At 44.9% G+C, this 13,034-nt stretch overlaps 1 protein-coding gene across 2 annotated transcripts in view; it reads left to right on the forward strand.

The window, feature by feature from the left end:
- Positions 1-13,034, forward strand: part of LOC146581927 (protein phosphatase 3 catalytic subunit alpha-like) — a 35,097-nt gene that overhangs the window by 572 nt on the left and 21,491 nt on the right. For both annotated transcript variants that reach the window (XM_085288384.1, XM_085288374.1), the window contains exon 2: positions 12,724-12,924. In XM_085288384.1, the coding sequence (XP_085144510.1) occupies positions 12,724-12,924 (201 nt within the window). The remainder of the gene's footprint in view (positions 1-12,723; positions 12,925-13,034) is intronic.

A 13,034-nucleotide genomic window follows, 5' to 3' on the forward strand; every position in this document is an offset into this window, starting at 1 on the left:
ATTACAATAAAAACAGCATATTTTGGCTGGCGTGTCAGCATGCATGTGCCTCTGAACCATTCAGGGGAGGGAGGTGGTGATGGAGGTGGGGGGGGGGAGTAAAGGGGATGGGGGTATCCAGCACGGTACGCCATAATCAGGGTCTTCCCTCGTTATTCTATTAGAATTCACCCCCTCACCGTGGCATTACCCCCTTTCTAACTGAGGGGGGTGGAGAGGGGGGGGGGGGGGTGTCTCTTCCTCTATGTATAGCCAAAGCGTTTGCGCGACACCCCTGTGCTGCATGAGCTCCATACGCGTTCCACTCCTAGCGGTGGCTTCGCGTTACTGAATAATACCCCACAGAGGCACAGCCGGGAGAGTGATAAGAGGTAAAAGCAGGGAGGGAGATGAGCATCTTGTTCCAATGAAACATCAAGCGGTGTGACGATGACAGCGAAAGGCAGACATAAAGGTAAATAAATGTTGAGCGTACGACCCGCGATAGCCACCGTTCCGTGCTTCTGCTGTGGATGTGGGCATAGTGTCACGGGATGATGTTGCATGTATGCAACGGTGTAAGAAGAACGCGGGGGGTGAGGGGGGGTAGGATGCTGCTTGAAGGGGGCTCGCCATTCGGAAGGGGCTTTTTTCTTTTTCTTTTTTAGCTTTCTGTCATCGATGCTTGTGTGCTGCATATCTGACTGCACGTGATGCCTTCTCTGTGTTAGATGTGCCGAACTGTCCGTCCATATGTTGGCCTACATTATCTTCTATTTGTTTGTAAATCAAATCCGAGTCAAAATCAGATTATTGATTGGAACAGCAGGTAGGCGGACAACTTTGCCAGGCCGAGTGCGCACCGTCATCCCCCCTGTGAGTTTGGCGTACCGGCCGCTGATGTGTGTGCTTGTAACGTCTTGTAACGTTTAACCACCGGTGACCATGACATGGCTCGACCAGCTGTTGTAAACCCACGTTTTTATTAGTAGTGTCGTTATTATCATTTTCAAACACGGCCCTGAGTGTCAGTGGGTGATTCTGCTAATCCCGTGCGTATCTTATTTCCACGTCTCCGTTAAGGTCTCCCTGGCTTCCCCCCACCTCCCTTCCACCCACCCATCCTCCTCTTGTTTCTCTTGAGTGTCAAATGAGAGACAAAATGGAGTTTATGGATGCCGAGCCGCGTATCCGACCCCCATCGCCCGATGAGTATGATGCACAACGCTCTAATGGTGTTGTTGCATCATTAGATTGTGGAATATTTGATGTGTTTTGAGTCTCTCCTTTTCCCCTTTTTTTGTTTGCTTTATGCGCGGGCGGCTATATGAGGAGGAGGGGGAGGCGAGGAGGGTCTCTTGCTTGGGTTGTGATCCGTGTGAGCTTGCACAGATTGTCGTGCTTATCGGGTCACAACGAGGCTGGGCATGGCAGCGATGCTTCCACGCACGCAGCCTGTCACATGCGACGATGCCCTCTCTGTCTCTCCCACTGGCTCCCCTTAATAAACTCGCAAGGTCTCTCTGCCGGAAGAAGAGGAGCTGACAGCTGGATGCGTCGCTCGGGCATGCCCCGGTATTCCGTGGTGCGTCGTGCTCAGAAGGGGTGGGGGGGGGGGGGGGGGAGAGCTCTTGCAGATTTTTGCACGTAGGAATTTAGGGCTGCGTGTGCATATGTCTGTGCTGCACCTCTGTGGAAAAACTACATGGATGCAGCTGTGCAGGGAAACCTGGATCCTCTCTGACTGCCGCATCCATCCATTAATCCCATCAGCCCTCACCCTCAAGTTACCAGCTCCCCTCCACATGTGCAGAAGCCACATATCATTTTATATTCGCAGCTCTGCTTTGCATGTGTGTTGTAATGCAGTTAGGTCAACTGAGCTCTTTTGCCAGCAGCGGAATTATCTACATCTTCGTGCATCATCCATCTCACAGACCAACACACACTCATATGCATCTTCTGTCATAAACACACCGATCCATCAGCAAGGTGAGAATGCTGTAGAGTCAACAAAGCCACAGCAAGGATGGGAGCGTCGTCAAAGAGTGGGCATTTCTGGCAGATGGACTGTGCCCGGTAGTTCCCCACATTATAGATTTTTAGCAATGTTCAGCAGAGAGCATTGCACAGACATGGAACCAAAGGACGGAGGCATAAAGAGAGGAATGGACAAAGAGGCAGAGAGTGTGGGGGCGAGGTGAGGAAGAGAGGGAATGAGAAAATGTGACAAGGCCACGGAGGAGGTGAAGTAGCTGGGGTGAGAGAGAAGGAGGCACAGAGGGACACACAGAGAGAGAAAGGAAGGAGTAGTATTTCACACTGTTGAGTAGCAGAGCATCATCCTAATGGACTTTGCACACTCTTTGATTACTTAACCAACCCAATGCCCTCTCTGTGCATTTGTATGTATGCGTGGGTGTGTCTGTCACAAAAGGCTTATATTTGAATTGCATGTAATGCACACTATTTGAAGACAACACATGTTGAGAGTTTTGCAGAAACCCCTCTGTATGTACAGTAGAGCCATGTTGATGCTATTATAGTTTCAGCAGCATAATTTAGAAACTGTTGTCTCCTCTAGTGGTCACTGGTGACACAGGACAGTCTTATACCCACGAGTCAGTAGCTAGCAATCTTAAATATTCAAAATTTGAACTTTCATCTGTAAGTAGACCACTGACTTAATGCTATCATCAAATACTGCACTGAAATCATAGCTGCTGGGTGACGGTACGGACAGTGAGCTCATTCTTTGTGATGCTGGCTGTATTCTGGGGGGAGTTGTGAGGCTACAGAATGAATTGGAGACCCTTTAAGATGCCTCAAATGTAAAAAAAAAAAAACACAAAACAAAAAACCTTTGCACAATAGGTTGGTACAATAGCTCAATAAAAATCGACAAGCTGGGCACCATTAAAGCACACAAGTGGTGCTAAAAAGCTTTCATGGGCACCAAGAGCAGATATATGTATAAAATGTGTAACAGTGTGTATTTTACCAAAGAAAGGGTTTAAAAAAGTGTAGCATGCTGCTAGGCTAACGCTTGGTTTAACAACACAAGAACAAAAAATAATGTACCTTTATGTGTAATGCTAAGTGCAGTGCTTCTGTTTTATTGATGCTTTTTTTATGGCAGAATTAATATAATTAGCCTGATGACTCCTATTTATTATTGGTCAGCTAGTTTCAGGGCTCTGGTGTTGAGCGTGCTGGCTCACTTTCAGGGCTGACTGTGACACTTGTAGCTTAGAGCGCACCTGTTGAGAAAAATAGCCATTGGTGTTGTGGTTTGAACTGGAATCAGCAGCTAATGCTGTGAGAAAAAACAACATTAGTACCAAGTACCATGCAAACTTAAATGACCCTCATGTTTTCCCCCATTTCATCCAAACACCCCAAATATCTAGTCGTTGTGTGCTGAAAACAGCCCATCAGAACACAAATTAAAACACAAATACCCCTGAATGTGACTCTGCTGGGCTTTCGGTATCCTGCAGTCTGACAGCCCTTACTCATGGTGGATATTTTGGCTTGTCAAACACAGGGTGTGACTAATAAGATTAATCATGGCTATGTTTCATTTAAATGTCCCAGTGTCAGTGTCCTGGTAGCGTGCACTCTGCTGGCTCAGCTAAGTGAAACGGGGCCATCATTATTACAGATAGTTACAACTTTTCTCCTGAAGACAAGTTGAGGTGAATGATGTGAAAAGGTCTGCACCACTAGAGTAGTGACAGAAGAGAAAAATCAACACTTTCCTGTCACCGACCGTCCCAAGCGTACGTAATAACACTGCAAACTCAGTGGATGATACTGTTGTTGTGTCATTACATCTTTTTTAGCTCAGTTGTTACAGTTGTTACTTCCGCTCTGGGTCATGATTTACTCAGGATACTGTGCTAATATGCTAGGATGCATGCTGGCAGATCATACAGGACAGGCCTTATTATTATTATCATTTTGCTGTCTAATATCTGGTCATATTTAAGGTAAAGAAAATATCATGTGCTGAACTGCATCCTCGCACTGGTTCAAAGTGCAAAGGTCAAATATGCCTGTTATAGCTCATGACCTTTTGAACAAATCGCTACATTTTTGAAGAGTACTCGCCAAAGCTGAGTGATCCAATATGCTCACATGCATATATGCATTCATACATGCATAAACCACACACAAACACACTCAAACTCACTTGCACACACACCACATCACCTCTAGCAAGGTTTGGGGCAAAGTTGGCATATTTCCTTTTGGTGTAACATACAATCCCATTCCTCTATGTGAAATGTGCGTGTGTGTCTGTGTGTGTGTGTCGGATTGTGGCATCACTGTTGTGAGCCAGGGGTCCTACCTTGACAGGTCTGTGTTTGCCCTGTGGGGAGGGTGGCAGGGCAAAGGCTATTTATAGAGGAGGTACTCCAGAGAGAGAGAGGGAGAGAGGGATTGTCTAATGAGGACAGGCTGTTAGGGGATGGGCCGTTATTTCAGTGTGTGTGTGTGTGTGTGTGTGTGTGTGTGTGTGTGTGTGTGTGTGTGTGTGTGTGTGTGTGTGTGTGTGTGTGTGTGTACACAGATGGTCCATCATGTGTGAACTGTGCATTAATTGAACAACTTCAAACGTATCTTTAGCTGTCCCCCCCCACCACCTCCACCACCTTCAAAGACCCACGAATCCATGTTTCCTGATCTGGGTCAAAGATGGTAGAAACACACACGCACGCACGCACGCACACACATGTGAACAGATGCATCTCTCTCATACACCCCAATTTTTTCACTCCCTCTCTCTCTTTGCTGCTCTCATTCTTTAACCCCCCCCCCCGGTTTCTTACACCTTCATTTATTCATGTACAGACAGTAGACAGTAGGATTGAAACGATCCTGGGAGCTGTGTGTGTGTGTGTGTGCGATCACTTTAGATGAGGTCCTGGAGAGGGCAACACATCTAACATACAAACACGTACATATACAGGCGTGCAATCAGCTGTGTTTGATGTCACTGGATGAGCATCAGACGGTTACAGTCTGGGGAGGCTCAGCATTGCACAGTAATGAGTTCATTCATAGCCTGCACGTAACACGTATATGCTGCTCTAATTATTGTGGATACAGCATTTTCACCTTGTCTTCGTATTAACTGGCTGCTTCCAAAAACAATTTGCTTCTCGCCTCGGTGATCTGACGCCCGGCCGATTAGGAGGCACGAGTTTGTTTTGTTTTATACCTCTTTAGTCATATTTTACAACATTTGGAGGAAAGACACAAACGAGGACAGATGGATCATGGGTGCCTTCTACCGTCATTTCTGCAATCTGTCTGTTCTCGCTTGCTGTCACTTCCTGCATCCTGCACCAGCCTGTCTGATCATGAATGGTGTCCCTGTGTTATTAAAACTGATGAAATAGTTCCCCGTAATTGACTTTAGCCATTAGGGACGATGCACACAAAACAATAGGATTCCGATCAGATTCTGCTCCAGTTAGGCTATTAGGCCAGCCCAAACAAATCTAGGAGATTTGGTTGACAGCTATGTCATAGATTTTTCTCTCAGGCTCCCCCTCAGTGCTCTGCAATGGGGAGATTTTTGGCTGAGCTGGCAGCTCTGGCGCCTAATAAATTCCACACCGGGGAGTTCAGCTGTGGAGAGTGGGCCAGAAGACGAAAACAGTACAAAGTGCATGAGGAAAAAAAGACGGAAAAGCTTTCACCTATTTGCTCATCTCGCGCCGTTCGGTCCGTCTCACCTCACACGCACGCTATGCATCACGCGAAGTGGACAGTTTTGGATGAATAACTTTTTCTTTTTTCACTCCACTCCAGAAAGTGGAGTTCACTGTATTTGTCATCTGTACTCAGACAGGGGACAGCTCAGACTGTACTTTCTGGAAGGAAAGTTCCCTCCCAAGGTTGAAACACTTGGCAGCATCACAAAGTGTTAAAATGCCTTAGAGCAGCATTTGGGAGAAATACTGCCAGCCGCCACTTCACTGAGGAAGTGTGGCCGCTGTGGTCTGAGCTCATGCGGACGTTAGAGACACACCATCTTTACTATGCCGATATCTGTGTGTGAGACGCTATTTTACTCAGTATTTCGTTGATGTATTCCTAATGACAACACACATTACATTAATATTAATGTGCCGGTTGTACCCAGCTGCCTGATATTTAACAGCAGGGCTTTTCCAAAGATGTTCGGAAGCCAAACTATTTAGACCTTCACACTGCTGAGAACTGAGAAAAATAGGAAATCATTAAAAGCATCCTACTTCATAGTTTGTTAGAGTGTGCCAGATTAGAGGCGCCAGGGGTAGCACATTTCTGTAATCAACATTTGTCTGTAGTCGTCTTAAATTCTGATATTAATCAAGCAGTTATCTTACTTGTGTTACATAATTTACTCAAGTCTTCCAGAAAAACGCGGGATATAAAAACAGTCATCTGACCTCAGGTGTCCTCCTTATAAGTATAAAGGCTTGCGCTGATGTTTGGGCATACATGGGCTTCATGTCATACTGCCACGATGCATTTATGTGCCAGTGCATGACAGGTGATGTTACCGTGAAAGGTTCATGATTAACTGATTAAGTACAGTTTTTTTGACACTGCACAGTATCCATTAGCAATTGACTAGGACGTCCTCAGTTTTAGTATTAAAGTTAAGACATATGCTTCGATTCTACATCCTGAAATGATTGATTTAGCCTAGCTTATTGTTTATCCCAGTCAATGTGATGCCATCAGAGTGCTTTGTAAGAGCTACTCTTATTGATAACGCTTTCCTTCTTTCTGTATATTACAGTATTCATCCATCCTATTTTATGTAAACAGCTTTAGCATTGTGCAAAGATTTTAGTCACTTTAGATGTGCAGACTCTTAAAGCCTCTCAGCCACACAGGCCTACAGACCAGTTGGGAAGCCCCTGGCAACCTGTGGTCACGAGGAAAAAACGTGTGTTCCCTGATCGGTTAGTGATTGTTGCTGACTGCTGCTAGGTGAACTCAGTTGTAAAGAGGGTGTTGCACCAAAAACCTCCTTGTTGTTGCTTTGTTTGCTAGCAGGTTGGCACGGTTTAGTTAGCTTATTATGATCTCCATTAACTACAGCAGTGCTGCAGCTATTCTTCCTGGGGTTCATCCAAGCAACACACTCTGACAGTGCATTACAAGAACTTACACAGAGTCTGTGTCTGCATGGAAAACACAGACTTGTCTGCAAACACTCACCATTTATTTTCTGAGTTGTAGTGAAACTGGAAAAAGGTGAATGGCAACCTATTTGCGTTGCACTAGTCAAAGTTGGTGAGTAGTCAGCAAGTATTTGCTTACTAGTCGGCGTCTTTCGTGCAAACTATGGGTGACAGCAGCAGTCTACTAGAGCCCAAGGCAATCACATGGAGGTTTCTGGTGCTCCACCATGTACTTCTTTGTAATCAATTTCATTTACCACTAACAACTCGCTAACCAGTTGCAGAATACACACTTCCCTAGTGACTAGTGGTTACCAGTCTCTAGGCTTGCATGAATGGAGATTTAACAATTGGTTTCATCGTGACTGCCCGCAACCTCCAGCAACCATTCACAAGTGATTGGGGAATACGACCAGTGGCTGCCAGATGGCTCTTTGCCATTGTTTCTCTGGCTGAGGCCTTCATCTTCACACCAAACAGTCTCACAACAGTTCAAGAAATAGTCATGAAGTGCAGTTATTTGTACTCTTGGAGACAAATTTTCTCTCTTTTGTGTACAAGCACAGAAGCAGTTCCTGCGACACATGGTGGGGAGGTTAGTGAACTACTAAATTTTATCTGTTGATTTGTCTCTATGGAAACACAGTAAAGCGCTTTTAAATTTATAGAGCAGTTGGAGGGTTGGTGGAAGCAAGTCACGTGCCACTCACACAAGAGACTGCGTTTCCAGTCCCATATGGAACTGATGACTTTCAAACTTTTATCCTCAAGTTGTGTTTAAATTCGCTGGCTGCCATTGCTTTCAGTTACTGTTTAGGTTGGCACCAGGGTCAGAAAAAGGATCATGTTTGGGGTAAAACATAAAGATTTTCAATTTTTTTTAACTTCAAGAAATGCAATAGCAACAAAGGTGAGCTGACTGTAAATCAAAGTAAGCACAGTTTCTTTCCATTTACACGTTTGACTATTTAAAGTTTTGCCATGACATCGGAACCATAACACACAGTCAGAGCTGAAGGCATGAATTATTTTATTTTAAATTGGTATTTGTGTTCGTCCATTGTACCTGAGGTAGTTTAAAGCTAATTTGCGTCTGCATTCCCTTGGCAGGTTACAAAAATGTTGCATAATAATAACTTGGTATGAAAGACCAAGTAAAACCATGAGGTCAGCATTTTAACAATAAATGCTAACACAAGCATTGTTGACTAAATTTAGCCAAAATTAATTTAAGAGTTTCCTGGGCTTTGTGGCTGAGGTGCTTGTCTTCAGAAAAAAGACGGTAAATCGCTGCTCCTCGTGGTCTCTGGTGAGAGTAGATAGGCCAGTTGCAATACACCACTTGAAATTATTCTGCGTATTGAACCTTCAGCACAAGATGTGACACAGAAATTTGTGGTCTTTTCTTGTCATCGCCATCAAATGACACATAATGAGCCTTTGTTAGGAACAAAAACATAATTTTCTCACACAGACTTGGAAAAATAATTTCCACCCCCGAAGTCCCTCCGGCAGGTAGCACAGTCAGCGTCATGTATGTGAGGGTCAAGCAGGGTTACAGAACATTCAGTTTAGCCGTTAATATTTAATTCGATGTCCTTCGGGATGAAATGGTTAATAATGAAAAGCTCAGCTGACAATGGACTAACTTGGAATTTAACTCAACCCTGAACTCCACTGGGCTTCAACATTTTTTGTTTTGCTTCCTGTATATTAAGAGTTCAAACTTTGAGTACCTAAAAAAATAATGCTCAAAATCTACTATGGGCTTTATATAAAAGATGGATGTAGATATTTTTGAGCCCAGAGTTTAGCACTATGGCCCCTTAGAGTGGCCAAGCTGTAACCAATTCCTCTCTGAAGTCAAACATTTTAAAATGGGACTGTTACTTTTTGTGTAAAATCTGTAGATTATGTACTACTAACAACATGAACATTATTCATCTTTGCATCCCAGCATATATTTTACCGTTGAATAGCCCTCGGGTGGCGGTCCTTTTTCAACGTCTACTCATGGTTGAAAGTTAGTTCCATACCGAAAGTGGGAATGGCGCTGGTTCCAGGAGCTTCTTGAACATTGCCTGGATGCCAAGAGGCAGCAAGTGTTGAAGAATATTTGTTTTACCATCTCTTTATTGTTCAAAATGCACAAAATGTTCTCCGTAGAAAGGATGAAGAAAAAAAAAAGACACCTGTACAGTGACCTCAGGCTTTCAGGCCATTTCTTGTCCTGCTGAGCTATACATCTTCATCCTTGAATAGTAAAATCTCTGAGTCTGATGCTGACATCAGAGATAGGGAGGTGAAGTCACCCACAATTTTGATCTAAATGGCCAGAATTTGCTTAAAAGTACTGTTTACATTTTTTAAAAAGGCACTGGTAATAGTAGTGTGAGCACATGCAGAAGATGTGTGGCTTTCTGTTTACCATTTACATACCATATTAGACGTCACTGACAAATGCATTTAATTGCCCTAAATGCATTAACCTGATTGTTATTCAGCCTTTGTAAAAGATCATGTGACTCGACCTCTATTCTCCTGGAAACAGCGTCATCGTTTGCACTTCAATGTTTGCCCAGTTTTTTGTCTTGTAGCGTGGGAGATGATGTCAGGGTTTCATCCGTGTTTGGTGGGATGTGACAACAACTAGTGTTAGCATTTAGCATGAAGCACCTCAGAGCTACTAGCATAGCATAAAATTCTAATGAAATAAAAGGGAAAAATGGTAGATGGACTGTTTCGTATGTACCGTTTTTCTACTCGACTTGACAGCTCAAATCACACTTTTTTCTATGTTTACTTTCTGTCAAACATTCAGACTCCCACAAATACATCGGCAGCAACTTGGGGTTAGTATCTTGCTCAAGGATACACTGGCATGCTCCCTCCCAACCTGTTCTCACTTGATCCACTTTCTTTGTTCAATAAGATCCAGTATAGACTCGTATAAGACGTATGCAAATGCATGAGCCAGACCTATAGGATGATCTGATGGTCGGACTCCTGCAATGGTGTAATATACTGTATATTATCAGTGTACAGTAAGTCTTAAATGCATTTCCTCTGCCTTAATGTTCTCCTCCAGGCTTGCAAATTCATATGCATACTGCAGAAAGCTTTCCATTGTTACAAGCAGAAAATTGCTCTGAGACAGAAAAGCTGTACGGGCATGTTTCTCAGATTTGTATCAGAATCACTTTATTAAATCCAAACAAGGTCTCTTCGTAATTTACATCTGTCTGTCTTTAACCTCTGCACGTGCGCTCAGAGCTATAAGATTGGACTCAAATCTCCTAGCATTCCTCTTGAACTGTACACTCATCAAACGGTTTGCCATTGCCTGTGCCGAACCTCTTCTCGCCTCTATTCCCCAACTACCAAGTATAGTTTTCCCAAGTATAGTTCCTTTCCCAAGCTGTGTGTCTCTGCTGCTCTCTTCACTCTCTCCTACCTGCCCTACTTTCACACTGCTCTCACAATTTACGAGTTTCACACTCCGTCCCTCTCACTTCTACCCTCCTCTCCCTCCTCAGGCTCTCTCGCTGTTACACACATGCACACTTGAGGCCTCAGTTTTACCTTCAACCAGAAATATACATCCACAAATTGAGTTCATGTGTGTGCTTGAGTTTTAAAAGAGTACCGCAGCCCTTCTAACACTGTGCTGGCAGCTTTTTGTAATGACATGTTCCAGCCCGAGTACATTTTGTAGCACAGCTCAGAACAGTGCGGTGCTATATGCCGGTACAGGACGGTACACTGAAGGAGGAGGTTTATCCACATACTGCCTGAGCCCTGTTGTTTCCTTTTATAAATAAATATAATGTCACACAAATACCAGCATGCATGAGTAATTCCTTTTTGGGCTTATGTTCTCTGACAGCCTGGGGTGCACAAGGCTTTTAAAATATTAATCGCTCCTAACTTGTAATGCAAAAATGGTTTTAACATGTAAGAACCGCTGTTCTCAATCGATGGAAAGCAGACCCTTCAGCTTGGCAGCCTGAAGTGTCCTGGGATGTCTCAGCATGCTCTCCTGTGTTGTGTTCAATCTTAAGGTGTGTAAAAGTGTCATGGGGATGCAGTAGCAGTTATCTAGCAGCAGCCTGAGGTGACTTTAGATATTCTGGAACATCTAAATATGAATCAGGTAGATCTTTGTGTGTGCCGGGAGGGTTAACGTATTCAGGGTGTGTTGAGTTTTCGGCGGAACAAAAATCTCAACGTCACCTCTTTCTCCATGTTGATTAACAGCCACAAATGCAGGCTTTGTCAGCAACTGTTCGTGCGTTAACAGACATATTTTGACTAAAGTCACATTGTAATATATTTTATTGCAACGGCTCATTTAGCATTGGCTAAATGACGCCGATGTCTCAGCAATGACTACATTAAACCCTGCTGACTGGCTCCGTGTTTTTGCTGAGCTGCTTATACTGTGAAGAAAGAATGAAAACGCGCGGTCACATTAAAATGTAACGACAGACATCAGCGTGGAACCTCGCGGAGGAGACTGTGGCCTGTTAGAGCAGAAAGAAGAGAGCGAAGGAGCAAGAGGGAGAGGCGAGCGAAAACAGAAAAAAACAGAGAAGGGACAAGAGGAGAGAGTGCAAAACAGAGACAAAGTGACAGTGTGTGTGTGTGTGTGTGTGTGTGTGTGTGTGTGTGTGTGTGTGTGTGTGTGTGTGTGTGTGCGTGCGCATTCAGAGCCAGGCCTAGTTTTTAGCGTGTGATCTAGGCCATTATCTGTGTTAGCACTGGTGGGGCTCAAACAGGCTCTGTGGATCCTTCATAACAATACCTTTTATGAGCTTGTGTGTGTGAGTGTGTGTGCACTGCCACTTATACACACTTGTGCAGTCGTGCATGTTAATGCCAGTGTGACATAAATGATGTACAGACGCTCCTGCACCTCTGCCGGGTGCAGGAGCGTGCCACATAGTTTCTGCCTGTTTGCTAACAACAGGGCGTGTGTGCGCTTTTGTCAAGCGTGTCTTCATATATGTGTGCGTGTGTGTGTGTGTGTGTGTGTGTGTGTGTGCGCACGCCTTCTCACGTGCAGCTGTGTACTCTTGCTGTATCACCCTCATCGTCAGTCAACCCCCCTCTCCATTGGCACCCTGGGGGCCTTCATTATGTAAGAAAGACATCGCTGCAGAACAGAGGCAGCAGCCCTGATAACTGTGGCAGCCCCTACTTCAGTACAACCCGCTTAGGCCTCCATAACACACACACACACACACACACACACACACACACACACACACACACACACACACACACACACACACACACACACACACATGTACATACGCGCACACTGCAAGCCTGCAGCAGAGGTGTGATCAGGATAATGGTGAGGATTGGGGCTTCTGACAACTGTGGGCAAGCTTGTTGAAGTGTACAGGAAATATCAATAAATCATTTTCTGCATTGTAATACACAATCTCCTCTTTCCGGCTTCTTTCTCCCTCTCCCTGCATAATTTAACTCCCTTCCTTCCATCTCATCCCCCGCACTTTCTCCATCATCTCCACATTTCCATCTCCAGCGGTCCCCTTCCCCCTGGCCCATCGGCTGACCATGAAGGAGGTGTTTGACGCGGAGGGCCGGCCGCGAGTGGACCTGCTCAAAGCTCACCTCACAAAGGAAGGCCGTCTCGAGGAAGCCGTGGCCCTGCGCATCATCGATGAGGGCGCCGCCATCCTGCGCCAGGAGCGCACTATGTTGGATATTGAGGCGCCAGTCACGGGTAAGGAAGGGATTCAACGCACCAATTAGGAGATGGTAGAAAACAGTTGGAAAGCTAACGCGCTTTCTTGCAAGAGTTAGCCGCGCAAAGCGGTTTCCCCGCACAGGGAA

This window comes from Mchenga conophoros, linkage group LG2 (genome assembly GCF_057382185.1).
Source record: "Mchenga conophoros isolate Kocher_MC1m ecotype Shallow Benthic linkage group LG2, M_conophoros_male_GT1.1, whole genome shotgun sequence".
Taxonomy (NCBI): Eukaryota; Metazoa; Chordata; class Actinopteri; order Cichliformes; family Cichlidae; genus Mchenga; species Mchenga conophoros.